Genomic DNA, 27,321 nt, shown 5'->3' with positions numbered 1-27,321 from the left:
GTGCAGAACCGCGATATCGGCTCATTGCAACTTCGACCTCCTTGGCTCAAGCGATCCTCACATCTGTCTCCCCAGTAGGTGGAACTACAGGCGCGCGTCACCACGCTCGGCTAATTTTTGTAAGTTTTGGTAGAGACGGGGTTTCACCATGTTTTGCCAGGCTAGTCTCGAACTCCTAACCTCAAGTGATCCGCCCGCCTCGGCTTCCCAAAGTGCTGTGATTACAGGCATGAGCCACCCCGCCTGGCCCCTTTTTAAGTTTTTCTTTCTTTTTTTTTGTTTGAAACGGTCTCACTCTGTTTCCCAGGCTGGAGTGCAGTGGCGCAATCATAGTTCACTGCAGTCTCGACCTCTCAGGCTCAAGAGATTCTCCCACCTGAGCCTGCCCTGTAGCTGGGACTATCAGTGCACGCCACAACGCCAGTCCTCTCCCTGTTTTTCTTTAGACTTGGCTTGACATTTTTTGTATGCTACCAACACTTATATCCCCAGGGCTAACGGCATGGTACAGCATCTGCCGCTCAGGAATATACACACACTGTCTAGTATGTCCGTATACATATATATGTCCATTAAGAGAACATGAAATGTTCCACGGACACTCCTGGAATATATTGAATTAGAATTACCAGGGAGGTCTAGGAATCCATGTTTTTAAAAGCAAATGCCTTTTTTTGATGTTTAATATCTCAGCCTCCATAATGTGATTAACCAGGTAGTCATGCCTCTGCCACCTTAAGCCACTCTAAATAATGAGATCTGAAACTTCATATAGCCACTTGGCAGCAGATATGTGAATAGGTCGGAAGGTCTGGGTGGAAGGGGACTCATTTATTTTGATAGGGAGCCTCACTCTGTTGCCCAGGCTGGAGTGCAGTGGCACGATCTTGGCTCACTGCAACCTCCACCTCCTGGGTTCAAGCAATTCTCCTGCCTTAGCCTCCCAAATAGCTGGGACTACAGGCACGCACCACCATGCCCAGCTAATTTTGTATTTTTAGTAGGAATGGGGTTTCACCATGTTGCCCAGGCTGGTCTTGAACCCCTGACCTCAGGTGATCCACCCACTTCAGCCTTCCAAAGTGCTGGGATTACAGGCGTGAGCCACCGTGCCCGGCCGGAAGGGGACTCTTAACAGTTTGGCTTAAGGACCTTCAGCCACCTGAGTGCCTGAAAGAAGCTCTTTCATATCTGAATTGCTCAACAACAATTATGTTGTCAAACTTAATTAGAAATGGGAATTTATTGCACGATATTCTATTCTATTATTTTTCCTTTCTTTATTTTACTTTTTTTTTTTTTTTTTTAGACAGAGTTTTGTTCCTGTTGCCCAGTCTGGAGTGCAGTGGCCCCATCTCAGCTCACTGCAACCTCCCCCTCTGGGGTTAAAGTGAGTCTCTTGCCTCAGCTTCCCAAGTAGCTGGAGTTACAGGCGCCCACCACCACACCCGGCTAATTTTTTTGTATTTTTAGTTGAGATGGGGTTTCACCATGTTGACCAGACTGGTATCGAACTCCTGACATCAGGTGATCCACCTACCTCAGCCTCCCAAAGTGTTGGGATTGCAGGCGTGAACCACTGTGCCTGGCTTGTTTTAATTCTTAATTTTTTTTTTTCTTAGATGCAGTCTCACGCTTGCCCAGGCTGGAGTGCAGTGGCTCCATCTCAGCTCACTGCAACCTCCACCTCCCAGGTTCAAGCGATTCTCCTGCCTCAGCCTTCCGAGTAGCTGGGATTACAGGCATGTGCCACCACACCCAGCTAATTTTTGTATTTTTAGTACAGACAAGGTTTCACCATGTTGGCCAGCTGGTATCGAACTGGCTGGTCGCAAACTCCTGACCTCGTGATCCCCCCGTCTCAGCCTCCCAAAGTGCTGTGATTACAGGCGTGAGCCACCACGCCCAGCCAATTCTTAAATTCTTGATATTACAGAACTAAAGTGAAACTTATTAACATTCCACTCTTACATTTTTTATCGACAAATAAAATTCATGACCCAAAAAGCCCAAAACAAAGCTAAAAACAGGGAAAAGCTTATAAAATTAAATATGGTTCCCAGCATTAACAGCTGAACAGAGAATGTGATTTTAAAATTCTTAGCAGATGATGAAGTTGTGTAGAAACTGAACATTTACAAATTATTTAAAACCTGGAATCACTCACCAGAAATTACACAGTTGGATCATGGGAAAACAGCACAAAGAGGTTATTGAGGGAACCTACACTATTCTAGCTGTGCTCCATACCCTTCTCAGAGGAAAGCCTGGCATTGATTAAATACTGGCCCAGACCGATACTAGCAGCAGAGCCCCTGATGGTACCCTGCCTATCAGAGTACTCTTCTACTGGGTTGGCAGTTTTGATCTGGGCCCCGGACATCCGGCGGATCTCATTAATGTTGGCGCCTTGGGGTCCGATTACACAGCCAATTAAGTTATTTGGAATGGTGGTTTGCGTAGATTTTTGTTTGGTTGGGTTTTTTTTGTTTGTTTGTTTTTATTTTTTTATTTTTATTTTTATTTTTATTTTTTTTTTGAGACAGAGTCTCGCTCGGTCGCCCAGGCTGGAGTGCAGTGGCGCAATCTCGGCTCACTGCAAGCTCCGCCTCCCGGGTTCACGCCATTCTCCTGCCTCAGCCTCTCCGAGTAGCTGGGACTACAGGCGCCCGCCACCATGCCCGGCTAATTTTTTTTGTATTTTTAGTAGAGACGGGGTTTCACCCTGGTCTCGATCTCCTGACCTCGTGATCCGCCTGCCTCGGCCTCCCAAAGTGCTGGGATTACAAGCGTGAGCCACCGCGCCCGGCCTTGTTTGTTTGTTTTTAAGACGGAGTCTCGCTCTGCCGCCCAGGCTGGAGTGCAGTGGTGTGATCTTGGCTCACTGCAAGCTCCGCCTCCCGGGTTCACGCCATTCTCCTGCCTCAGCCTCCCGAGTAGCTGGGATTACAGGCGCCCGCCACTATGCCCGGCTAGTTTTTTTTTGTATTTTTAGTAGAGACAGGGTTTCACCGTGTTAGCCAGGATGGTCTCGATCTCCTGACCTCGTGATCCACCTGTCTCGGCCTCCCAAAGTGCTGGGATTACAGGCGTGAGCCGCCGCGTCCGGCCTTGGTTGGTTTTTTTTTAGACGGAGTCCTGCTTTGTCACCCAGGTTGGAGTGCAGTGGCACAATCTCAGCTCACTGCAACCTCAGCCTCCCAGGTTCAAGCGATTCTGCCTCAGCCTCCCAAGTAGCTGGGATTACAGGCGCCCTTCACTACACCTGGCTAATTTTTGTATTTTTGGTAGAGATGGGGTTTCGCCATGTTGGCCAGGCTGTTCTCGAATTCCTGACCTCAAGTGATCTGCCTGTCTCGGCCTCCTAAAGTGCTGGGATTACGGGAGTTAGCCACCACGCCCAGCCATAGTTTGAGTAGATGTATCCAAACTTGCTTAATAGCCTTTCACCTCTGGAGAGCTGGAGTCAATTCGGGTGAATTCAGTCCCGCCGTGCATCATGGCAAAGTGAGATTGTTGTCTTGCCACCTGGTTCAGCTTGGCCGGATCAAGCGGAGAAATGATGTGTTGTCCTTGAATCGAGTAGGCATCTAGAGGTGGTCCCTCCAGGTCATGGGTGACGTGGGGGTAGCCCACAGCCTTGCTGCAACGATCTTGGCCGCCCGCGCAGATGACTGGGGACTTGGCCGGCATGGGCTGGTATGGAATGGTCATGACTCTCCCCTGGGGAGACTGGGAGAGCGTTTCTAGCATGATCAGGCAGATCTCTTTGACAAACCGATGGTGATGGCCCTCTCGGTGGAGTTGAGCAGTATGTCCCCCGCCACCTAGACCTGGGTACCATACTCTCGCGGATCTCTTTGATCTTAAACCTACCTTTCCCAAACCTTTCTCTCTTTTTTTAGCTTAGAAAACTAATTTAATTGTTTTGAGACAGGGTCTCACTCTGTTGCCCAGGCTGGAGCGCAGTGGCTCCATCATGGCTCACTGTGGGCTCGATCTGGGCTCCAGTGTTCCTCATGCCTCAGCTAAAAGTGTTGGGATTACAAGTGTGAGACATCACACCTATTGTGCAATATTCTAAAAGATTTGCCATTCTTGTCCAATCTTTTTTATGACACAGCAGGTCCCTGCGAGTGACTTGTAATTTTGGAAATCACTGAATACATCAGTTTTTAGGTACTGCAAACCCAAGCACCAGGTTTTCGAACCATGTTTATAAGAATCAGGGCTATACGGTGGCTCACGCTTGTAATCCCAGCACTTTGGGAGGCCGAGGCGGGCGGATCACGAGGTCAGGAGATCGAGACCACGGTGAAACCCCGTCTCTACCAAAAATACAAAAAATTAGCCGGGCGTGGTGGCGGGCGCCTGTAGTCCCAGCTACTCGGAGAGGCTGAGGCAGGAGAATGGCGTGAACCCGGGAGGCGGAGGTTGCAGTGAGCCGAGATCGCGCCACTGCACTCCAGCCTGGGCGACAGAGCAAGACTCCGTCTCAAAAAAAAAAAAAAAAGAATCAGGGCTATGTATCACAGCACGAATTGACACAAAGGAAAGGGAGTTGACTCCCAGGCAAGGACAAATAGCAGAGTTAGAGATTAACAGTGGTGAGTCAGGACCAGGGAGATGGAACCAAGGAAAAGTAAAGCCCAGCAAATGCCTAAACCCAGGACGGCTAAATCTCTTAACTGTGACCTTAGCATAAATACTGATACTATTGGGAGCTTCTGAAAATACAAGGTAGCTCATGTCCATTTTTGTTTCCTCAACACTTAGCTCAGTTCCTGGCACATAAAGGTTTGCTGGCAGTGTTGAATGGATGGCTCTGTATGGTTGGAGTGACTTCAGTTTACAAAATGTGAATATCTGAATCCTACCAAAGACTGCTGTTCTGTGCTAAATCTTCATCAGCAAGATATGAATTTCCAAGTTGCAAATATACCCCAAAGGACTAGTTTCTACAAGTTGGGTAATTTCCTTCCCGTGTTTTAAGAGTAGTCAAGTGGAGGCTGGGCACGGTGGCTCACGCCTGTAATCCCAGCACTTTGGGAGGCTGAGGTGGGTGGATCACGAGTCAGGAGTTCAAGACCACCCTGGCCAACATGGTGAAACCCTGTCTCTACTAATAATACAAAAATTAGCCGGGCGTGGTGGCATGTGCCTGTAGTCCCTGCTACTCCGGAGGCTGAGGCAGGAGAATCGCTTGAACCCGGGAAGCAGAGGTTGCAGTGACCCGAGATTGCATCATTGCACTCCAGCCTGGGCGACAGAGCGAGACTCTGTTTCAAAAAAAAAAAAAAAGTGGTCAAGTGGCAATTTGTAATCTATGGATAACAGACACTTCAGACTTCATCTTGCAGAAATCTATTTAATGGAAGTGGGCCGCAGTATGTTTCACTATAATTAGTTCAGGGATCTGTCAACACTAGGTGGAGAAGAAGCCACCATCTTTCTTTCGGGAGTAGCCTCCATTGGTGGCTGCAGTGTGAGGGGACACTGGAGAAAAGAGAAGAGGAAGTGGACTGAATTTCAGATCCTTGGCCTTTCCTAGGAAACTTTAATCATCAATACATTTGTGGGTACTGTGGAGAAGCTTCTCATAACAGCTGGGAAAACCGGCATATGGAGGATTGATGGGAGGTAGTTATAGGTCTTCCACCCCCAAGTTTTTGCCCTAGCTGTAAATGTTTGTCTCCTAGACCTAAGGCTGAGCAAAGATGCTCTGAAAAATTGAATTAATTTCCTACCTCTATAGTCAGCATGTCCCCTGGTATTAATCTGGTACTTGCCAACTTAATCGTTGCTTTCCGAGACCCACAGAAATCCCTCATCTTCCCTCCTGTCCAATCACCTTAAATCCCTGATTCATGGGTTCATTTAGAAAGACTCCCCCACTGCCCCATCTGCTTACCCAGTCCTCTAACCCTTACCTATGGATCCCTGGATGCTGTGGATGGACTCCTTTTGAGGGTTGATCCAGTGTCTGATGTTAGCCAGGAAAGTGATGGGTGGAGTGGGAGGGGTTAAAAATTCTCCAGGGAATCGGATCTTGGTTCTAGAAGAAGGCATAGGGAAGAAAAGTGGAGAGTGAAATCAATCAGAGAAAGGTGAGGAGGGCAAAGTAGTTGCATGTGATCTCAAGAATAAAGCAGCCAAAGACTCTTTTTACCTCTGTGGGATTAACCAAAGATTTTGTTTATACAGATGAGCACAATCTTGGGGGATTTCTGTTCATCTTAGACAGTGAAAATACAGAAACTATATTATAGACACAGATGTAAAAATACAGAAATTTTTATACAAATGAGTACCTAGTGATTATCATTTTCCAGGTGACATTTTACCTTATATGACTGGATGGCAGCATGTTTAGGCTGGAGAGGCTCTGCCTCTACCACTTACCTATAGATATCCTGCGTGGTTTTCTGGTTTAACAGTATCTCACTTTTGTTCTTGAATGTCCCAGTGTGGTGGTTGTACAAGGCTGCTAAGCGGAAGTCCAGGTCATCCTTTGGTATCTACAGAAGTCAGTCCCCCCAAGGTTAGCTCAGCCACCTGTGTCCCTACTCTAGTCAGGTTCTATTGTGCTCTACTCTTCCCCAAAAGTATAGTGAAGGCTCTCTTGGGCCTGAAATCCACCAACTCCGTACACACTAAATTGTTGTACATGATAACTCTTGTTGATGTGGAATTATCTTAGGGTTAGGTCTAGGCTAGTCTCACTTGAGATCAAGTATATTGAGACGGAGTCTTTCTCTGTCCCCCAGACTGGAGTGCAGTGGCGCGATCTCGGCTCACCGCAACCTCCACCTCCTGGGTTCACGCCATTCTCCTGCCTCAGCCTCCCGAGTAGCTGGGAATACAGGCGCCCGCCAACACGCCCGGCTAATTTTTTGTGTTTTTAGTAGAGACGGGGTTTCACCGTGTTAGCCAGGATGGTCTCGATCTCCTGACCTCGTGATCCGCCCGCCTCAGCCTCCCAAAGTGCTGGGATTACAGGCTTGAGCCACCGCGCCCGGCTTGAGACTCAGGAATATTGTTCCTGATGTAGGCTTAATGAACTTTACCTCATTCATGTTTATATTCAGCCCTTGTTTTAGTCAGAGAATGAGAAGGTTTGTAAAGTCATTTGCTCTAGATAACTGCCTAGAGCAAAACCTAAGCCTTCTGGCTTCCCAGAGGCCAGATAAATTGGTTTTTGGCTTTGGATTTGGTAGAATCTTGGGTTAGAGACAAAAGGAAACGTACTGAAGCAGTTAGGGACAGACTAAATTTCAAAAAGAATATTAAGGGCTGGGTGCAGTGGCTCATGCCTATAATCCCAGCACTTTGGGAGGCTGAAGTGGGAGGATCGCTTGAGGTCAGGAGTTTGAGATTAGCCTGAGCAACATATCGAGACCTCATCTCTTAAAAAAAAAAAAAAAAATTAGCTGCATGTCATGGCACTGCCTATAGTTTCAGGAGGCAGAGGAAGGAGGATTGCCTGAGCCTGGGAGGTTCAGGCTATGGTAAACCATGATCAGGCCACAGCATTCCACCCTGGGTGACAGGAAAAAAAAAAAAAAAGCCCTAAACGGCTGCAAAGAGGAATAATATTTCAATGCTAGGTACCTCGGGATCAAAATAGTAGGCATCCCGCCTCATGGAAGTAATTGTGGGGGTTGAGTTGAGCCGACTCCAGGGTTCCTGCTGCTGAGCAAGGTGTGTTGGGTTCTTGTATGGCAATTTCTGCAAAAGAGAAACCATATCCAGGATAACCTGGTTACACGGGAAGCCTTGCTGATGTGGTTAGCTTCAGTAGCATCCCCTTATTCCATCCGGTTTTGTGTTTTTTGTTTTGTTTTATTTTTTGAGACAGAATCTCACTCTGTCATAGAAGCTGGAGTGCAGTGACGTGATCTCGGCTCACTGCAACCTCTGTCTCTTGGGTTCAAGTGACTCTTCTGTCTCAGCCCCTCAAGTAGCTGGGATTACAGGCATGTGCCACTATGCCCGGCTAATTTTTGTATTTTTAGTAGAGACAGGGTTTCGCCATGTTGGCCAGGCTGGTCTTCAACTCCTGGCCTCAAGTGATACACCTGTCTCAGCCTCCCAAAGAACTCAGATTACAGGTGTGAGCCATCACACCCGGCCCCAGCTGGTTTTATTTGAATCTCAGACATCTGCAAAGAGAAGAACGGTATGGAGCAAGACTCCCCAGCCTCTTGATTCTAAGTTTTCTTAGTGAGAACTGACAGAAACAGGCCAGGAATATAGGAGAAGGTATAGAATGGGATGAGGGGAGTGAAGAGTTGGGAGCAGATAGGAAACATGATGAGCTCAGGTTTAGATGCACTGAGTTTGAAGAAAAGGTGAGACATTATAATGCAAATAACAGGTAGAAAATTGGAAGTGTAACTTGTTGGAGGAGAGCTCAGAAGTATTGGTTGTCCACATGAAGTAGTAGCTGAAGCCTGTGAAATGGAGTCAGGCCAAAAGGGAAGAACGGGTTCGTGAGGATTGTACAGTATTATAACTGGGAGTGAGGAGGGCCCTAGAGAAGCAATCAGAGATGAAATCAGGAGAATGCAATGTCTAAGCAGGTGAGAAAAAGATTCCAATAAGCAGGGAAGGGTCATTGATTGCAGGAATGGCAGAAAAAGTCCACTGGACATTAGTCCTCTCAATAAAACTCCACAGGCATGAATGTAAAAAGCATGTAACAGATTTCTTCATTATATGTAAAATGCCATATTCACCACTGTATCCCCAGTTCCTAGCACACTACCTAACACATGGTATTAAAAAATGGTTGAATCCAATATATCATTTGACTGAATTCCAGTGAGTGCAACTAACAACCTATTAGAACTCTCGCTGGGCTCAGTGTCTCACCCCTGTAATCCCAGCACTTTGGGAGGCTGAGGCGGGCGGATCACCTGAGGTCAGGAGTTTGAGACCAGCCTGACCAACATGATGAAACACCATCTCTACTAAAATACAAAAATTAGCTGGGGGTAGTGGTGGGCGCCTGTAATCTCAGCTACTTGGGAGGCTGAGGAGGGAGAATCGTTTGAACCCAGGAGGTGGAGGTTGCAGTGAGCTGAGATTGAGCCACTGCACTCCGGCCTGGGCAACAAGAGTGGGACTCTGTCTCAAGAAAGATAGAACTCTCATTAGACCTATCCAACATTTTAATCCTCCTTCCCCCCAATATGGCAAAGTGCTATGTGAGCCATACCTTTTTTTTTTTTTTTTTGAGACAGTCTCGCTCTGTCGCCCAGACTGGAGTACAGTGGCATGATCTCGGCTCATTGCAACCTCCGCCTCCTGGGTTCAAGTGATTCTCCAGCCTTAGCCTCCCGAGTAGCTAGGATTACAGGCATGTGCCACCACATCTGGCTAATTTTCGTATTTTTATTAGAGATGGGGCTTCACCATATTGGCCAGACTGGTCTCGAACTCCTGACCTCAGGTGATCCACCTGCCTCAGCCTCCCAAACTGCTGGAATTACAGGTGTGAGCCACCGCACCCCGCTGTGAGTCATACCTTAATTGAACAGTGTGTATCAGGCACTGTGCTATCACTGAGAAGAATGAAGTATGAAAGAAAGAAAGCTACAGGTATTTGATGCCAGCACAGGCTCAGTTATCCTTTGATGTGGCCCTGGGCAGCACTCCTCCCACTCTCCTTGAAGACCACTTAAACCTGGTCATCTCTGTCAGCAGAAGGATGAGATTGTCTTTCACTGAGAAAGTCCAGACTGTCAAGCATGAATGCCATCTTTACATCCACTTTCTTTCCATCTCAGGGAAAGGAAAGTCCCTTTTACTCAAGAATAACCCTTTCTCCCCAGACCCACCCTTCCCCGGTCTTCTGAAACCTGTTACCATTCTGCATACGCTCTCTTCTGACACCAGCCTCACTTCATTTCTTTGTCATGGTCTAGCTACCAGCCTATCACCTTCCCTACAGAACCAGACCTTTTCAGGAGTCAATATTTACTATCTCTACTTCCTCACTCACCATTCCCATACTCTCTTTAGCTCACTGCAGTCTGGCCTCTGCCTCAAGCACCCCCTAAAACTGCTCTTGCTAGTTATCAATGATCTCTGTGGCCAGGCCAGGTGGATCCTTTCCAGGCCTGATCTTATTTGAACTCAGCTGTTTCTGACACCATAATGCTGATTCCCTCAAATGCCCTCACCAAGCTCTGTGGGCCCAGCTCCTCTGGGTTTTCCTCTTATTTCTGGCCCTTATCTCTCAGCTACTGTCTCAGCTCCACTTTCTCTCTATCCCTTAGACAGTGCTATTCTCCAAGGGTCTCATTTTTACTTTTCTTATGCTCACACCCACTGGATGAGCTGATTCCCTTCCACGGCTTCAACTACCATATGGGTACCATAGCTCATATGGATACACAGCTCAGTCATACATCTTCAATCCAGAACTCTCAATCCTGTTGCCTACTATTGATCTTCACTTAAATATCCCACAGTCACTACAAAAACATCTACATAGTTGATGTTTCTCAACATCTTTCTCCCCAAACCTGCTTCCCCAGGATGCCCCATTTCAGTGAACCCTCAGAATTAAACCCTTGGGAACCTAGCAGTTACCTAGACTCACCTCCTCTCTTGGGGCCATATCCAGTCAGTCCCCAAGTCCTGTCAGTCCTGCCTTGTGCACCTTTCTCACATCTGCACCTGATCTCCACCCGCTGTGGCACTGCTGTAGATCTGTTACTCTTCCTCCTGGAGATCACCTCACCTGCCTGCTAGCTGATCCCTCTTGTCTCACTCTCATCCTATCCAGTCTGCTGCCACTTGTGCTTCCTAAAACACCCATCTGATTGTGTCACTGTGATACTTAAAATCCTGCTATGGGGCTGGGAACCATGGCTCATGCCTGTAATCTCAGCACTTTGGGAGGCCAAAGCAGGAGGATCACTTGAGGCTAGGAGTTTGAGACCAGCCTGGGCAACAAAGGAAGATCTTGGTTCTACAAAAAAATAAAATAAGAATTAGCCGGGTGTCGTGGCATCACCTGTAGTCCCAGCTACTTGGGAGGCTAAGGTGGGAGAATTGCTTGAGCCCAGGATTTCGAGGCTGCAGTAAGCCAAGATTGCACCAGTGCACTCCAGCTGGGGTGACAGAGCAAGGAGACCCTGTCAAAAAAAAAAAAAAAATCCCACCATGATTCCTCACATCCCTAGGATGAAACCATAGCTAGCTAGCATGGTGTACACAGCACACCCAGCCCACCAAGGGCATCTGTCCAGCTCTGATCTCTGAGTGCTACCATTTCACACCTACACTCCAGCCCTTCTGGACTATTTGCAGTTCCCCAAATAAGCCATGTATCTCTCTCCTTTCCGTGTATTTGCACCTGCTGCTTCCTTTGCCTTGCATATCTTGTTCCTGTTTCCTTCTTCCTAACTCACATTCTACCCACTCCCTCACCTGGCCTACCTAACTCACATTTGGACATCAAAATCCATCTGCTCTGTGAAGCTTTCCTTTAAGTTCCTGGTTCTCACAGCACCTTACACACAACTGTGTCACAACATGTGCTATTGTGCAAGCATTTTTGCTATTGTCGGTCTCTCTTTACTACCAGAGTTCCTTGACAGCAGAAGCTACATCTAATTTATTTATATATCCTTGGTGTTTAGCAGAGTGTCTGGCTTATAGTAAATAAGTATTGAATAAATAAAAAGAGGCTCTTAATATTGTTATTAGACCACAATTACCACTTAATTCATCTTATTGTGCACCACTTCAAATATCCCAATCACTTCTACCAGAAAAAAAGATCATCTAAGTTCCGAAATCAGTGACCACTATCATGCTAAACACACACGTAACAAACACATCGTGGCGTTAACCAGAAGACAGAGACAGTGTGAACACAGATGTATAAAGCATGACCTCTGGTGGCTTTCAGAGGATTCTCTCCCACTCCATATCTCATTTCTCTTCAGAGAACAGTCTTCCAAACAGGGAAGTGGGTAGCTTGAAGGAACCTGGGCCCTGCCATAACTTATACTCACAATTGATTTGAGCTGCCAGAGCCCCTCGTTCCTCTAGACTAGAGCTCTACTTTCGTCTGCTCAAAAAACGCCTCTGAAACGTTAGCCAACCTGAATATGGAGATAGGGAGGCAGGCAGAAAACAGACTTCCCTGGTACCCGACCGAGTGTCTTCACCAGAGTCCTTCATGTTACCATCTCTGCTCATCACTCAGACAGAAAGAAGACTACCGGCGACCCTACTGGGAATCTGCGCAAGAAACCACAGTACCTTGGAAGCCCGCAGTTCTCCTAAGTAGGAATCATCGTTATCTAACGTAGGCTGCTGGAAAGGGTCCCGGGTGGGAGGCATGGCTAAATGCCTAACTCTTTTAAGAGGGATGGGAGGCCCGCTCAGCCATAGCACAGCCTCACTCGCATAAGATCCCGGGTCCCAATTGTTTGGAACGCTGGTTTCGGTTGCCAGGCAACTGCGCAGCCATCTATGATGTAGGAATTCCCTCCGAGGAGGGCGCCACCTGGCGGCTGACCGCGGGAGGCCCCTGGGGAGGAAGCTCCGGGGACTGCAGAGGGAACGCTCCGCTGAGCGGGCCCCGAGCCTTGGAATTGCACTCCTGAGCCTCGGCGGAAAAGTACTGGCCGCTCACCATCAGGACTTCTGCAAAAGACTTCAGTTGATGAAAGAGGTCCTGCAAGATGACCCAGAAATTTCCTTCTCCCTCGCGCCTAACAAAAGGCTTTCAAAGCCATGAGAGAATGAGGATGTCAAGAGACCCAAGAGGGCCGGGCGCGGTGGTTCACGCCTGTAATCTCAGCACTTTGGGAAGCGGAGGCGGGCGGATCGCTTAAGCCCAGGAGTTCGAGACCAGTCTGGGCAAAATGGCGAAACCCCGTCTCTACAAAAAGTAGGAAAAAAATTAGCTGGGCTTGGTGGCACGCGCCCGTAGTCCCAGCTACTCTGGAGGCTAAGCCAGGAGAATCTCTTGAACCCGGGAGGCGGAGGTTGCAGTTAGCCGAGATCGCGCCACTGCACTCCAGTCTGGGCTAGAGAGTGAGACCCTGTCTCAGAGAGAGAGAGAGGCCCACGTGCGGTACTTGGAAAATTGCGGCTAAGGCAAACTCCTTGCTTAAACTCGGATCAACTACAGTGTCAGGGCTTCTCTTCTAGCCGGTTGTAAAAGCACCGATGGATTTGGCGGGATGTAAGATCTCCAGGAGTGGCCTTCGTAGGAGGGAACACGTACTGGGGCCTCTTCCAGGCGACGACTTCTGGAGGGTGATCTCTCCATCTTCTTTCTCTCGGTTCATACGCCACGTGTGCAACATCAGAGATGCTCATAAAATAACCCCTGGCCCAAAAGGGCAGTAGAAAACGGAAATTTGTTGGCTGGCTTGGAGGATGCTTCCACCGTGTTCTTCACACGAGCCCCAGGCCTGCCTGTTGGGCCGGTTGCGCACCCCGGGCGCGCGCTCTCACGCGCCCACGCCGCGCGCACCAGCGGCGGCGGCTGCCATGGCGACCTGCAGGTGAGCGGCAGAGGCGCGCGTGGTCCCTACCCCACCCGCGCGGAGCCAGAGAGGAGGCGGTTGTCAAGGCGACGTGGGTAGGAGGAAAGGACGGAGGGAGGAGGAAGGATGGGCGGTGTTGGCGTAGCTGCAGGGAGGTGACTGGAGCGAGCCTGGCCCCTTGCATCCTCCCCCTGTGTACCTCCCTCCCCTTTTTTTCCGCCTTCTGCCAGCAGAAGCAGCAGCCGCAGCACCTGAGCCGCTACTGCCGTTCACTCAGGACAACGCTATGGCTGAGCCTGGGCACAGCCACCATCTCTCCTCCAGAGGCAGGGGAAGAACTGAGAGGCGCATACCCCGGCTGTTGCGGCTGCTGCTCTGGGCTGGGACCGCCTTCCAGGTGACCCAGGGAACGGGACCGGAGCTTCACGCCTGCAAAGAGGTACTGCCGCCCCTCTACCCGACCCCGCTTTGGTCACAAAAGTCTTGGATCCAGGCGGAGACCTTGGGGACCCAGGCTCAGAGAGTTTCAGACGCCACGGAGTTTAGATTTCTTTGGGGATGAGGCGTGGGGGGAGGGAAGAGGAGCCAGTCTGGCGTCATGAGGAGGCCAGCACATTGGAGGACTCACAGATAGATCATCCTCAGAGATTGGGATGCTGAGCTCAGCGAGAAAGGTCCCAGCCCCAAGAAGGGGAGCTACCTGGGTACCTGAACTCAGAATGAGGGAGGAAGACGAGTTGTTTTCCAGTTAGGATGAACTCACCTTAAAAGTGGTTGACAACAAAAGATTATGCACAGAGAAACAAAATAGGAAGAGGAAAGGAGAGTAGTGGGAGAGGAAAGGAGTTAGGAAGGCCAGAAAAAAGTACCGGAGCGAAGTGGTTTTATCATGACTACACAAAACGGAGTATGAAGGTGGGAGACGTGCGAGAGGGATGATAGGATTCCAGCTCTCTAGTTCCTTGTTTATTAAACATCGGTTAGTGCAGACCGTAAAATGTGGCTCCTCCTTATAGCTTGGCCTCCCCGCAGCGTACTATGTTTAGTGTACCTGACAGTACACGACTCACCTTTTTGCAGATTTTGAGTTCTTCAATATCTTGTGTTCTGCCAACCTCTAGTCTCCTTCTCTGACTTAACATATGTCAAAGTCTTTTTCAAGGTATTTCCAATATGTTGGAAGCAGAATTCAGACAATAGATAGTCAATCTCTTATAACCAAAAATAGCTTTTGAAAAGTCATCTTGGAGGAACGCAAAAGGGCACTGGCAGCAATAAAACTAAGTCATTTCTATATTACTGAAATAACGATATTTGGTTGTGCTCTGAGCAACTTTTTTAGAAACCATATGGCAGAGGCAACAATAAGATATTTACAAGAACTACGTTGCGGAAGGCAAAATAAAAGTTCTGTTGTTTCTGTGAAATGTGAAGGACTTCATAAAAAGTCAAGCATCTAGCTCTGTAAAAATAATCCCAAATATCAAACTTGGCTAAGGTTTTGAGAGGTTAGAATATATATATAGATAGATAGATGTATTTTTTTTTTACTTTAAGAAATACATGTTTTAAAATAGAAACGAGGTTTCAATATACTGCCCCGGCCAGTCTCTAACTCCTGGGCTCAAGCGACCTCCCACCTCGGCCTCCCAAAGTGCTGGGATTATAAGAATGAGCCACTGCGCCCAGCCCAGAATATTTTTTATAAATTGTTAGTGTGAACTGATTGGCAACAACTCCATCCCATATGGAGATAAATTCTTATAAAGATGTTCTGTGTCTACAGCACAGCAGGTCATAAAGAAGTCAGGTGTGGGGGGGAGGATTTTTGTGTGAATAAAGATAGTCGATTTTGAAGATTCATGAATATGACATAAGTGACCCCGGTGAATGGGACTTTTGATAACCTTTATTAGCCCCAATGACAATCTGCCCTGGGCCATCTACATTTCCACCCAGCCGCATTATGACCTGTTTTAGAGATCGCAGGGAACAGTATGATCTTATCAGTGACTCTGGCTCACCGGCCCTGATGGCATGTGGTCTAACTAACCAAAATAATGAGACCAAGAAAGCCCACTTTCCTAAGAATCAAACAAGGGAGTTTCCTGAGTGGAAGGTAAGAATCATACAGTTTAACTACCAATTCTTGTTGAGATCTTTGTCAACAATGGAAAATATGAGACATTTCAGATATTAAGCACTTCTATTATCTTGGTTTGGAGGAAGGGAAGAATATTGATACTTGAGAACTTGAACTTGTGTACGAATTTTGCCTTTGGTCCTGTTTGAATAACAATATTTGCCTAAGCAAAAGGTCTTGCCACAAAGTGTAAGCTTAGGGTAGTGGAAAGCTATGGAGCTCAACCTACCAGAGTTTCAGTCCTGTTACTTACCACATGGTTTTTGGATTTGTAGAATGGGTATCAAAATAACACCTACCTCAGAAAGGATTGCTTTGAGTATTGAAATAGAAAATACATTGGAAACACAAAAAAGAGTTACCCACCCTCCTTCCCTGTTCAGCTTCTTTCCCATTAGATCCACACCCCATGCCAGATTGGAAATGGCTTAGGAGGCATGCCCATTTGCCACAGGCGTCAGCAAGTCCTGTTTACATTCTCCTTGAGCAAACAGTGGCCATTGAACACCCTCAACTCCAAAACAATCAGGGAGAGAATAAACCAGTTATTGTAGTATTCATTTGGCAATATGAACTGATCAAACAAGTTTGGGGGCTTCCAACCCCAAATGGTGAAAAACCAATTCAAGGTAGACCAGCTCTTCTCTGTTCTTTTTTTTTTGGTGAGACAGAGTCTGGCTCTGTTGGCAAGGCCAGGCTGGAGTGCAGTGGCATGATCTCGGCTCGCTGCAGCTTCCACCTCCCAGGCTCAAGCAATTCTCCTGCCTCAGCTTCCCAAGTAGCTGGGATTACAGGCGTGTGCAACCACACCCGGCTAATTTTTATATTTTTAGTGGAGATGGGGTTTCACCATGTTGGCCAGGCTGGTCTTGAACTCCTGACCTCAGGTGATCCACCCGCCTCGGCCTCCCAAAGTTCTGGGACTACAGGTATGAGTCACTGTACCCGGCCACTCTTCTCTGTTCTTAATCTTCATATGAATTTCTCGTGAGCTGATGTTGGATGTTGATGGCAGGGACCCTTATCAGGCCAAGGCTGACCCTAATGACAACAATATTGTTCCAGCCTTGTTCGTGAAAGCTGAGGCATCCCTCCGGATGTAATCAGGAAACAGAGAGGTTTAGCTTGAGGCCTAAACTGAGGTGGCAGAGAAGTGGGAGTTCTAGACTGCTGGACATGTGCTGGGGCTTGGCATTCCTCTCACAGTTTTATAATAATCAGGGTCACAAATGGAACTAAACATCCTGTATGATATTTGTTTTCATGAATCATTTCTTTAGCCCAGGCTAAGTGCTGACTGCGAGCCAAAGGAGCGTTTCCCATGGCACAGTGAAGCAAATCAAACCAAAGAGGAGCAGAAAGCTGCCTTTAACACGCTCTACCTTATCCTGAGGCTCCAGGGCTAATTGCCCCCAAAGGGGTTCCCCAGTCTATATTGAAAAGCCCATGGGTTAGGAATCTAGCAGACATGGATTGGAATAAAATTTGTTGAATGAGTGATGCCATTTAGTAAGGATGCTACTTTGAGAAATTAATTAACTTCTGTCAGCATCAAATTCCTGATCTGTGAAATGGGGATGGTAATACCTATCTCATAGGGCTGTTGTAGGAATTAAATTAAATAAAATAACACATGCAAAGTGCCTAGTGCATACCCTTGGTACATCGTAGGTGCTTAATAAACGTTGGTAGGAAGAACAGTTAAGTACACAGATAATGACATATAAATGACGACATAAAATTAACATGTGGTAAACAATGCAGGAGTGGCAATATAGAGGATGATAGGAAAAGAAAGAAGAAAACTAATTCAGGGCAGGGCACAGTGGCTCACACCTGTAATCCCAGCACTTTGGGAGGCCGAGGCAGGTAGATCATCTGAGGTTGGGAGTTCAAAACCAGCCTGGCCAACACTGAAACCCTGTCTCTACTAAAAATACAAAATTAGTCAGGCGTGGTAGTGCATGCCTGTAATCCCAGCTACTTGGGAGACTGAGGCAGGAGAATCGCTTGAACCTGGGAGGCAGAGGTTGCAGTGAACTGAGATTGCGCCATTGTACTCCAGCCTGGACCACAAGAATGAAACTCCGTCTCAAAAAAAAAAAAAAGAAAGAAAGAAAATTAATTCAAACAGTTGGCACTTGACCTGCTTCTGTGATAATCAGTAGCATTTCGGTAGGCAGAGATGGAGGAAGGGTGTTTTCTAGATAGAGGGAGGAGCTTGACGAAAGGTCCACATGTGGAAAATGCAAATGATCCTGGGACTTGCAAGCAGACCAGCTGGCTGAAATGTGCAATAGTGTGAGCTACAAAGTTGATAAGGTTGAAAAATTTTGAAAAATTCTAAACTAAGTGGAGAATCCCTGAAGGATTTCTGGCAGAGATAGCAGCCTAAGCAGAGTGGATTAGCATGAATATAAAGTAAGCATGGTTGAGGTGGGCCAACAGATGAGAGCAGAGATGAGGCAAGGAGACCAATACCGAAGATATTACTGAAGTCAAGGAGGAGTTTAATAAAGCGACTGCACTGGGATGGGGGCAGTGGAATACATGGAAAGGCGTCCGTGTGAAAAACATGCTGACGGTAGAGGTTAGAGGATTTGGCAACTGATTGATGGTGTAGGGTGATGGTGACGGGCGGGTCAAGGATTTTTGTCAGGATTTTAGAGTGGGAGAATGGTAAGAGTTACTATCCAAAATGCAGAAAGAACAGCTTTAGGGAGCAGAGTGTTCCCTGTTCTTAGTTCTGATGTCCCTGGGATCAGCCCCTGTAGTCAGGGGAGAAAGTCCTGAGCCTTTGGCATGCTACTTCACTTCACGAGCACAGTCAGTGTCTAGGCTTTTCTATTTCCTCCTGTATTTGCTTCTTCTTCTTCTTTTTTTTTTTTTTTTTTTTTGAGACGGAGTCTCGCTCTGATGCCCAGGCTGAAGCACAATGCTGTGATCTCCACTCACTGCAACCTCCGCCTGCCGGGTTCAAGCAATTCTCCTGCCTTAGCCTCCCAAGTAGCTGGGATTACAAGCGCCCGCCACCATGCCCAGCTAATTTTGTATTTTTATTAGAGATGGGATTTCACCACGTTGGCCAGGCTGGTCTCTAACTCCTGACCTCAGGCGATCCACCCGCCTCGGCCTCCCAAAGTGCTGGGATTACAGGAGTGAGCCACCACGCCTGGCCTAAATTTTTTTTTTTTTTTTTTTTGAGACAAGATCTGGCTCTACTGTGAAGGCTGGAATGCGGTGGTGCCAACTCAGCTCACTGCAACCTCCCCCTCCCAGGCTGAAGCCATCCTCCCACCCCAGCTGGGATTACAGGTATGCACCACCATGCCCGGCTAATTTTTGTAGTTTTGGAGAGGCAGGGTTTCTCCATGTTGCCCAGGCTGGTCTCAAACTCATGAGCTCTAGTGATCTGCCTGCCCCGGCCTCCCAAATTGCTGGAATTACAGGTGTGAGCCACTGCACTCAGCCTGCTTTTTTTTTTTTTTCACATGTATGTCTCTCTAAACAATCTTATTTAGATCTGTTTTTGACCTTTATAAAAATATATTGCATTGTATATAGAGTTATAACATTTGCTTTTCTAACTCAACACTAAGCTTCTAAACTCATCTATGTTATTGTATGTTACTATATTTTGTGCATTTTCGGTGTTGTAAAATACTCCTTTGGTGAATATTCCACAATTTAAAAATTAGTTTTCCTGTTAATAGACATTTGGGTTTCCATTGTTTTGCTATTTCAAACAATGCTGCTATGGACATTGTTGAACCTGTCTTCTGGTGTGCAGGTACATGTTTCTTGAAGGTATAAACCTAGAAGTGGGGTGCTGGGTTGTGGGGTGTGTACAGATTCATCTTTACAGGAGAATGCCACATTGTTTTCTGAAGTGAGGGAATTAATCATAATTTATTCTTCAGTGACTCCAGAGATTGGGATTCTATTAAGGACCTTAGTCACCACTATGATCTGATGTTTGTGTCCCCTCCAAATTCATACATTGACACCTAATCCTCAATGCAATGGTATTAAGAGGTGGGGCCTTTGGGAGGTGATTATATCCTATGGGATTAGTGCACTTATAAAAGAGAGCTGAGGGGCTGGGCACCATGGCTCATGCCTGTAATCCCAGCATTTTGGGAGGCCGAGGCAGGCTGATCACTTGAGGCCAGGAGTTCAAGACCAGCCTGGCCAACATGTTGAAACCCTGTCTCTACAAAAAATACAAAACCTAGCTGGTGTGGTGGTGCATGCCTGTAATCCCAGCTACTTGGGAGGCTGAGACACGAGAATTGCTTGAACCCGGGAGGCAGAGGTTGCAGCAAGCCAGGATCATGCCACTGTACTCCAGCCTGCGTGACAGAGCAAGACTCTGTCTTAAAATAAAATAAAATAAATACAAGAGGCCTGAGGTAACTTTTTGCCCCCTCCACTATGTGAGGACACATAGACAGCACTATCTCTGAGGAATGGGCCCTCATCAGACACCTAATCTGCTGGTGCCTTGATCTTGGACTTCCCAGCCTCCAGAGCTGTGAGCAATCAATATCCATTATTTATAAATTACCTAGTCTATGGTATTTTGTCATAGCAGACCAAACAGACTAGGCAGTCACTTTAGCCCCAGACATACTAAGTTAGGGCTTAACTGTGGGGACACTCTCCCTTCACAAGTAATGCCATTTCTTCAGAGCTCTTGGGGTTCATGTTTACCTACACTTTTACAGCTTTCTTCAGTTTTCAGTTTTGTAATCTGACGTGTCGCAGGTAGGATGAGTTTTCTTCTATTTTGGAAACTGGATAGATGAATTCTCATTCAGATCACTCACTAAATAGAGTCTAGGTGAAAGCAACTTCTAGGGCTAGGCTTCTGGAAATTAGTAGCATCTTAAGGTGTCAAGGTAAGTACCATCGTAGGATAAAACAGAAATGTCACTCAATAGGAGATATCTACTGCTGTCTATTCTATCTGAGAGGAGCCTTAGCTATTGTAACGTCTTTCAGGGAAGTGCCCTGTGGGCAAAAATAACTCTTCGTGTCCAGATTTGGTACAGTTTACAAAATTTTGAAATTTTTGGTATTTTTTGTGTCCCTTTTTGCATTCTGTATTTCTTGAATTTTTTTTCAATTTTTTTTTGAGATGGAGTTTCCTTCTTGTTGTCCAGGCTGGAGTCCAGTGGCGTGATCTCGACTCACTGCGACCTCCACCTCCCGGGTTCAAGGGATTCTCCTGCCTCAGCCTCCCAAGTAGCTGGGATTACAGGCGTCTGCCATCACTCCCGGCTAATTTTTGTATTTTTAGTAGAAATGGTGTTTCACTATGTTGGCTACGTTGGTCTTGAACTCTTGACCTCGGGTGATCCCCCCCCCCACCCAGCCTCCCAAAGTGCGTGAGCCACTGTGCTTAGCTTTTGAATTATTACAATAAGAAAGTATCATTGTTATAAAAGCAATAAGGTTATTTTCAAATAGTATTCAATAGGCCAAAAGGGAATATGGAAATAACAGCCTTGAACTCCTGGCCTCAAAGGATTCTCCTGCCTCAGTCACATTTTAGAGTTTCCTTTTACATTCAGGAAGAATCCTGAAAAGAGGGGTTAATGCTGCCTTAGACACTGGAGGGACTAAACTCTGAGAAAAGAACATTACCAAGAACTATCCAGCCCTGTGAAATTTAGACAATTTCTGCAAATATGGATCTTTCATACTCCAATGGCCCAATAATGGAGGTCTTCTTTGCCTGTGTATTACTTTTTTTTTTTTTTTTTTCGAGACAGAGTCTCTCTCTGTCACCCAGGATGGAGTGCAGTGGCATGATCTCAGCTCACTGCAACCTCTGCTTCCCGGGTTCAAGCGATTCTCCTGCCTCAGCCTCCTGAGTAGCTGGGATTACAGGCACCCGCCACCATGCCCAGCTCATTTTTGTATTTTTGGTAGAGACAGGGTTACACCATATTGGCTAGGCTGGTCTCAAACTCCTGACCTTGTGATCCACCCACTTTGGCCTCCCAAAGTGCTGGGATTACAGGCATGAGCCACCACAGCTGGCTTTTTTTTTTTTTTTTTGAGACAGAGTCTTGCTCTGTCATTCAGGCCAGAGTACAGCGATGCAATCTCAGCTCCCTGCAGCCTGTGCCTGTCAGGTTCAAGCGATTCCCATGCCTCATCCTCCCGAGTAGCTGGGATTACAGGCGTGCACCACCACACCCTGCCATGTTGGCCAGGCTGGTGTTGAACTCCCAACCTCAAGTGATCCGCCTGCCTCTGCCTCTCAAAGTGCTGGGATTACAGGCGTGAGCCACTGTGCCCAGCTTCAGATAACCTTTCCATTAAAAAAAAAAGGCAGGATGCAGTGGTTCGTCCTGGTAATCCCAGTACTTTGGGAGGCCATGGCCAGCAGATTGCCTGAGCCCAGGAGTTCAAGACCAGCCTGGGCAACATAGCAAGACCCCAACTTTACAAAACAGTTTTAAAAATTAGCTATGTGTGGTGGCCCACGCCTGTAGACCCAGACACTAGGGAGGCTGAGGTGGGAGGTTCGCTTGAACCCATGAGTTAAAGATTACAGTGAGCCGTGATCAAGCCACTACTCTCCAGTATGGGCAACACAGTGGGACTCTCTCTTTAAAAAAAAAAAAGAGACTGGGTGCAGTGGCTGACACCTGTAATCCTAGCACTTTGGGAGGCCAAGGTAGGCAGATCACTTGAGCTCAGGGGTTTGAGACCAGCCTGGGCAACATGGTGAAACCCCATCTCTACTAAAAATACAAAAATTAGCTGGGGGTGATGGTGTGCCCCCGTGGTCCCAGCTACTTGGGAGGCTGAGGTAGGAGGACCGTTTGAACCCAGGAAGTTGAGGTTGCAGTGAGCCATGATGGCACCAGAGTAAGACCCTGTCTCACAAAAAAGGTAGGAGGATCTGTATTAGTTAGCTTTTGCTGTATAACAATCCACCCTGAGGCTTATTGTCTTAAACAGGACCCCTTGTTTAGCCCACAATCCTGTAGTTTGACTGGTCTAGGGCAGCGTGGCTGATCTATGCTGGGCTCCCTTGTGTGACTGGTCAGCTGGTAGGTTGACTGCAAGCCAGATTACCTAAAATGCTTCACCCAGAGGTCTGACATTGACAGGCTGTTGGGAGCCCCTGCAAAGTCATTATACAGGGGCATACATATGGGGATGGGAAGAATTTGTTGCCATTTTTGAAGCATACCACTAGGAAAAGCAGAGTTGATACAAATAACCAACCACTCCAATGGACCTATAGTTATAAATTTGGCTAAGTACTAGGAAAGAAAAGTAAAGGATATGAGAGATTATTACAAAGACACCTACTTTACAGTATGCCACAAGATATTTTATATACTTTCAGCATCTTTCTATAAAGATGACATATGAACATTTTTAATCACCATATCTGTTGGTATAGATCACTGCTTTAGGAATGTAGCAGGAAAACTACAGCACAGTAATCAAATTGTATACTCAAGGAAAAGCATACAAAGTGTTGATTTGAATGAGATGAACTTTAAATTTCTCTATTCCCTTTTGGCTTATTGAATACTATTTTAAAATAATCTTACTGTTTTTGCAACAATTATACTCTCTTATTCTAACAATTCAAGAAATACAGAATGCAAAAAAGACCACGAAACTTACCCAGAATTTCATAATTGGTTAAACTCATTGTAAACATTTCATTTTATCTTTCCAGCTTTCTCTCCATACTTATAGACTTTCTAGACTTCGGTATGTATGGCTATAAATATATACTTTTTTTGAAATAGAGTTTTTCTCTTGTCGCCCAGGCTGGAGTGCAATGGCATGATCTTGGCCCACTGCAACCTTCACCTCCTGGGTTCAAGCGATTCTCCTGCCTCAGCCTCCCAAGTAGCTGGGACTACAGGCATGGGCCACCACGCCCAGCTAATTTTTGTATTTTTAGTAGAGACAGGGTTTCACCATGTTGCCCAGGCTAGTCTCAAATCCCTGACCTCAGGTGATCTACCCTCTCAGCCTTCCAACGTGCTGGGATTACAGGTGTGAGCCACCATGTCTGGCCATAAATATATAATTATCCATAAGTGTGATTATTCCACACATGCTCTTTCATAACCTACTTTTTTCATGCAATAATATTGCAGGAGGCATTGCTACATGTTAATAAATATAGGTCTACATCATCATTTTTCTCTTTAAGAGATGGAGTCTCACTATGTTGCCCAGGCTGGAGAGCAGTGACTATTACAGGTGTCATCATGGTGCAGTATAACCTTGAACTCTTGGGCTCAAGGTATCCTCCTGCCTTAGCCTCCCAAGTAGCTAGGACTGCAGGCTTGTGCCACCACATCTAGCTACTTTATTATTTTTAAGGCTGCATAGAGTTCTGTAGGCTGTATATAATATAATTTATATAACTAACCAATTCAGATAACCAACCAATTTCTATTAGTATAAACAATACTGAAGAGAACACTTTTGCATATATAGTTGTAAACATTTGCTCAACTGTCTTTCAGTTAACTCCTTAAATTATGTTCTTAGAAATGAGGATTCTTTGACCAAGGGCATATATATTTCATATTGTTCCCTGTTTCTCAATTTATCTTTTGGAGAAATTGCATCAATTTTTACTTCTCTTTAACCTTGCACACCGTCACCTTTTCTCACACCCTTGGCAATGCTATCAATCGTTTAAAACTTTCATAAATTAATAGGCAATACACATACATACTTCATTCTTGGTCCATAACTGAGGAATCCCACCTGTTTTCAAAAGGACCCTACTGGAGCTCCCAAGTGACCTCAGAGCATTTCTAAGGGTTATTACTTCAATTGAGGGAGATTTTCTGGCTCCTCACTCTCCCACTTTTGATTCCTTGTGTGTGGTCTCTCTTTTTTTTTTGAGAGAGAGACAGAATCTTGCTCTGTTGCCCAGGCTGGAGTGCAGTGGTGCGATCTCGGCTCACTGCAACCTCCACCTCCCAGGTTCAAGTGATTTTCCTGCCTCAGCCTCCCAAGTAGCTGGGATTACAGGTGCCCACCAACATGCCTGGCTAATTTTTGTATTTTTAGTAGAGATGGCGCTATACCATTTTGGCCAGGCTGGACTTGAACTCCTGATCTCAAGTGATCCACCCACCTCGGCCTCCCAAAGTGCTGGGAGTACAGATGTGAGCCAGCTGGTAATTTTTTTTTTTTTTTTTTGAGACGGAGTCTCGCTCTGTCACCCAGGCTGGAGTGCAGTGGTGCGATCTCGGCTCACTGTAAGCTCCGCCTCCCGGGTTCACGCCATTCTCCTGCCTCAGCCTCTCCGAGTAGCTGGGACTACAGGCGCCCGCCACCACGCCTGGCTAATTTTTTTGTATTTTTAGTAGAGACGGGGTTTCACTGTGGTCTCGATCTCCTGACCTCGTGATCCGCCCGCCTCGGCCTCCCAAAGTGCTGGGATTACAAGCGTGAGCCACCACGCCTGGCCTAGCTGGTAATTTTTGTATTTTTTTAGTAGAGATGGAATTTCTCTAGATGTTGGCCAGGCTGGTCTCGAACTCCTGACCTCAGGTGATCCACCCCCCCCTTGGCCTCTCAAAGTGCTGGGATTACAGGTGTGAACCACCACGCCTGGCCAAGCAGTCTGTTTTTTTTTTTTTTTTTTTTTAGGCAGAGTCTTGCTCCATCGCCAGGCTGGAGTGCAGTGGCACAATCTCGGCTCACTACAACCTCCGCCTCCCGGGTTCAAGTGATTCTCCTGCCTCAGTCTCCCAAGCAGCTGGGACTACAGGCGTGCGCCACCATGCCTGGTTGTATTTTTAGTAGAGACGGGGTTTCACCATGTTGGCCAGGATGGTCTTGATCTCTTTTTTTTTTTTTTGAGACGGAGTCTCGCTCTGTCCCCCAGGCTGGAGTGCAGTGGCGCGATCTCGGCTCACTGCAAGCTCCGCCTCCCAGGTTCACGCCATTCTCCTGCCTCAGCCTCCCCAGTAGCTGGGACTACAGGCGCCCGCCAACACGCCCGGCTAAGTTTTTTTTTTTTGTATTTTTAGTAGAGACGGGGTTTCACCGTGTTAGCCAGGATGGTCTCGATCTCCTGACCTCGTGATCCGCCCGCCTCGGCCTCCCAAAGTGCTGGGATTACAGGCTTGAGCCACCGCGCCCGGCCGATGGTCTTGATCTCTTGACCTCATGATCTGCCTGCCTTGGCCTCCCAAAGTGCCAGGATTACAGGCATGAGCCACCACAGCTGGCTTTTTTTTTTTTTTTATTGTATTTATTTTATTTTATTTTAAGACAGAGTCTTGCTCTGTCATGCAGGCTGGAGTACAGTGGTGTGATCTGGGCTTGCTGCAACCTCTGCAGCATTCAAGCAATTCTCATGTCTCAGCCTCCCAAGTAGCTGAGATTACAGGCATGCACCACCACGCCCGTCCAAGCAGTCTGTTTTTAACCCTGCACAATCTGGATACACAGTTTAGCACTTCCTAGGGTGATAAGAATTCATCTTCATACATAAAAACACACACACCAAGCAAAAAACACCACCACTACAGCAAGATGACACTAATGAGCAATGTAGTCTTCACTAAGGACTTTTTTTCCAGGAGGAAAAGTTTTAATTTATTCACAGAAATAGAATTAAAATCCCCATACATCATTCTTAATCTTCCAAATCCCTTCTCAGCTGCTTCCCCTCCACCCAACCAGGAGTAAAATGTTCCACCCTTCTCCCACACTACACCAGCCTCCTCTCTTCTCTTTCACATTTCCCCACTTAGGTGGTCCCAGGGAGAAGCTCATTTGGCTTGAAAAGCCAAGTTGATACTCATAAATAACCATTCCAATCGACTTGCAGTTATACATTTCGTTAAGTGCTATGAAGGAAAAGTGAAGGATATGATGAGAGATTATTTCAAGGAGACTTAGATGGGGAAAGTGAGAGCAGGCCTTTCTGAGGAGTGAGTTTAAGCATGGATCTGAAGGGTGTGGAGGAGTTGGGCAGGCAAAGATAAGGGACAAACTCAGCCTGGTGCTCAGAGGATGGACAGAAGGCCAGTGTGGCTGAACCACATAAACTTACACTTGTAAAATAAAAAAGTGCAAGGCCAGGTGCGGTGGCTCACCCCTGTAATCCCAGGTATGATCCTTAAAAAACAAAGCAAGCAATACAGGAAAGCACAAGTAAAGCAAATAAAAATTTACCCCAATTTTCATCACTCAGAAATAATTCTAAAAAAGCACTTTTTTTTTTTTTTTGAGATGGAGTCTCGCTCTGTCACCCAGGCTGGAGTGCAGTGATGCAATCTCAGCTCGCTACAACCTTCGCCTCCCGGGTTCCAGCAATTCTCCTGCCTCAGCCTCCTGGGTAACTGGGATTACAGGCATGTGCCACCACGCCCAGCTAATTTTTGTATTTTTAGTAGAGATGGAGTTTTTTCATGTTACCCAGGCTGGTCTCAACTCCTGACCTCAAATGATCCGCCTGCATTGGCCTCCCAAAATGCTGGGATTACAGGTGTCAGCCTCCGTGGTTGGCCTGTAGCATGGATTTTTAATGAGATCATTAGTCCTCTCCATCTGTGGTCAGCTGACGGGCTCGAACAGCTTTGGCTGTGGGGAAGGCAAAGAGTGCTCATTTTCACCAGGGTATCACTGAGACATGGA

At 46.8% G+C, this 27,321-nt stretch overlaps 2 protein-coding genes and 1 pseudogene across 4 annotated transcripts in view; 1 reads left to right on the top strand and 2 right to left on the bottom strand.

Annotated features, from left to right (window-relative positions):
• Positions 1-3,387: 3,387 nt before the first annotated feature.
• LOC116467951 (poly(rC)-binding protein 1-like) lies at positions 3,388-4,021 on the bottom strand (annotated as a pseudogene).
• A 1,327-nt stretch (positions 4,022-5,348) lies between these two features.
• Positions 5,349-13,480, bottom strand: CFAP276 (cilia and flagella associated protein 276). Of its 2 annotated transcripts, none has more exons than XM_032155157.2 (5): positions 13,256-13,480; positions 7,612-7,728; positions 6,403-6,518; positions 5,931-6,055; positions 5,349-5,496 (listed from the first exon to the last, which is right to left on the bottom strand). In XM_032155157.2, exons 1-5 carry the CDS (start codon positions 13,298-13,300, stop codon positions 5,426-5,428), a joined length of 474 nt encoding a protein of 157 aa, XP_032011048.1. In that variant the 5' UTR covers positions 13,301-13,480; the 3' UTR covers positions 5,349-5,425. The 2 variants fall into 2 exon arrangements, with proteins under 2 accessions (XP_032011048.1, XP_032011047.1); XM_032155156.2 differs by lacking the exon at positions 13,256-13,480 and adding an exon at positions 12,283-12,452.
• An 82-nt stretch (positions 13,481-13,562) lies between these two features.
• ELAPOR1 (endosome-lysosome associated apoptosis and autophagy regulator 1) overlaps positions 13,563-27,321 on the top strand; it is an 88,629-nt gene continuing 74,870 nt past the window's right edge. The window contains exons 1-2 of one of the 2 annotated variants that reach the window (XM_058439498.1): positions 13,563-13,615; positions 13,751-13,959. In XM_058439498.1, coding sequence (XP_058295481.1) covers positions 13,807-13,959 — 153 coding nt within the window. In that variant the 5' untranslated portion in view covers positions 13,563-13,615; positions 13,751-13,806. The other variant, XM_032155153.2, reaches the window with a different exon arrangement.

This window comes from Hylobates moloch, unplaced genomic scaffold (genome assembly GCF_009828535.3).
Source record: "Hylobates moloch isolate HMO894 unplaced genomic scaffold, HMol_V3 SCAFFOLD_5, whole genome shotgun sequence".
Classification (NCBI taxonomy): Eukaryota; Metazoa; Chordata; class Mammalia; order Primates; family Hylobatidae; genus Hylobates; species Hylobates moloch.
The sequence above is the reverse complement of the archived record's forward strand: the minus strand, read 5'-3'. Positions and strand labels throughout refer to the sequence as shown.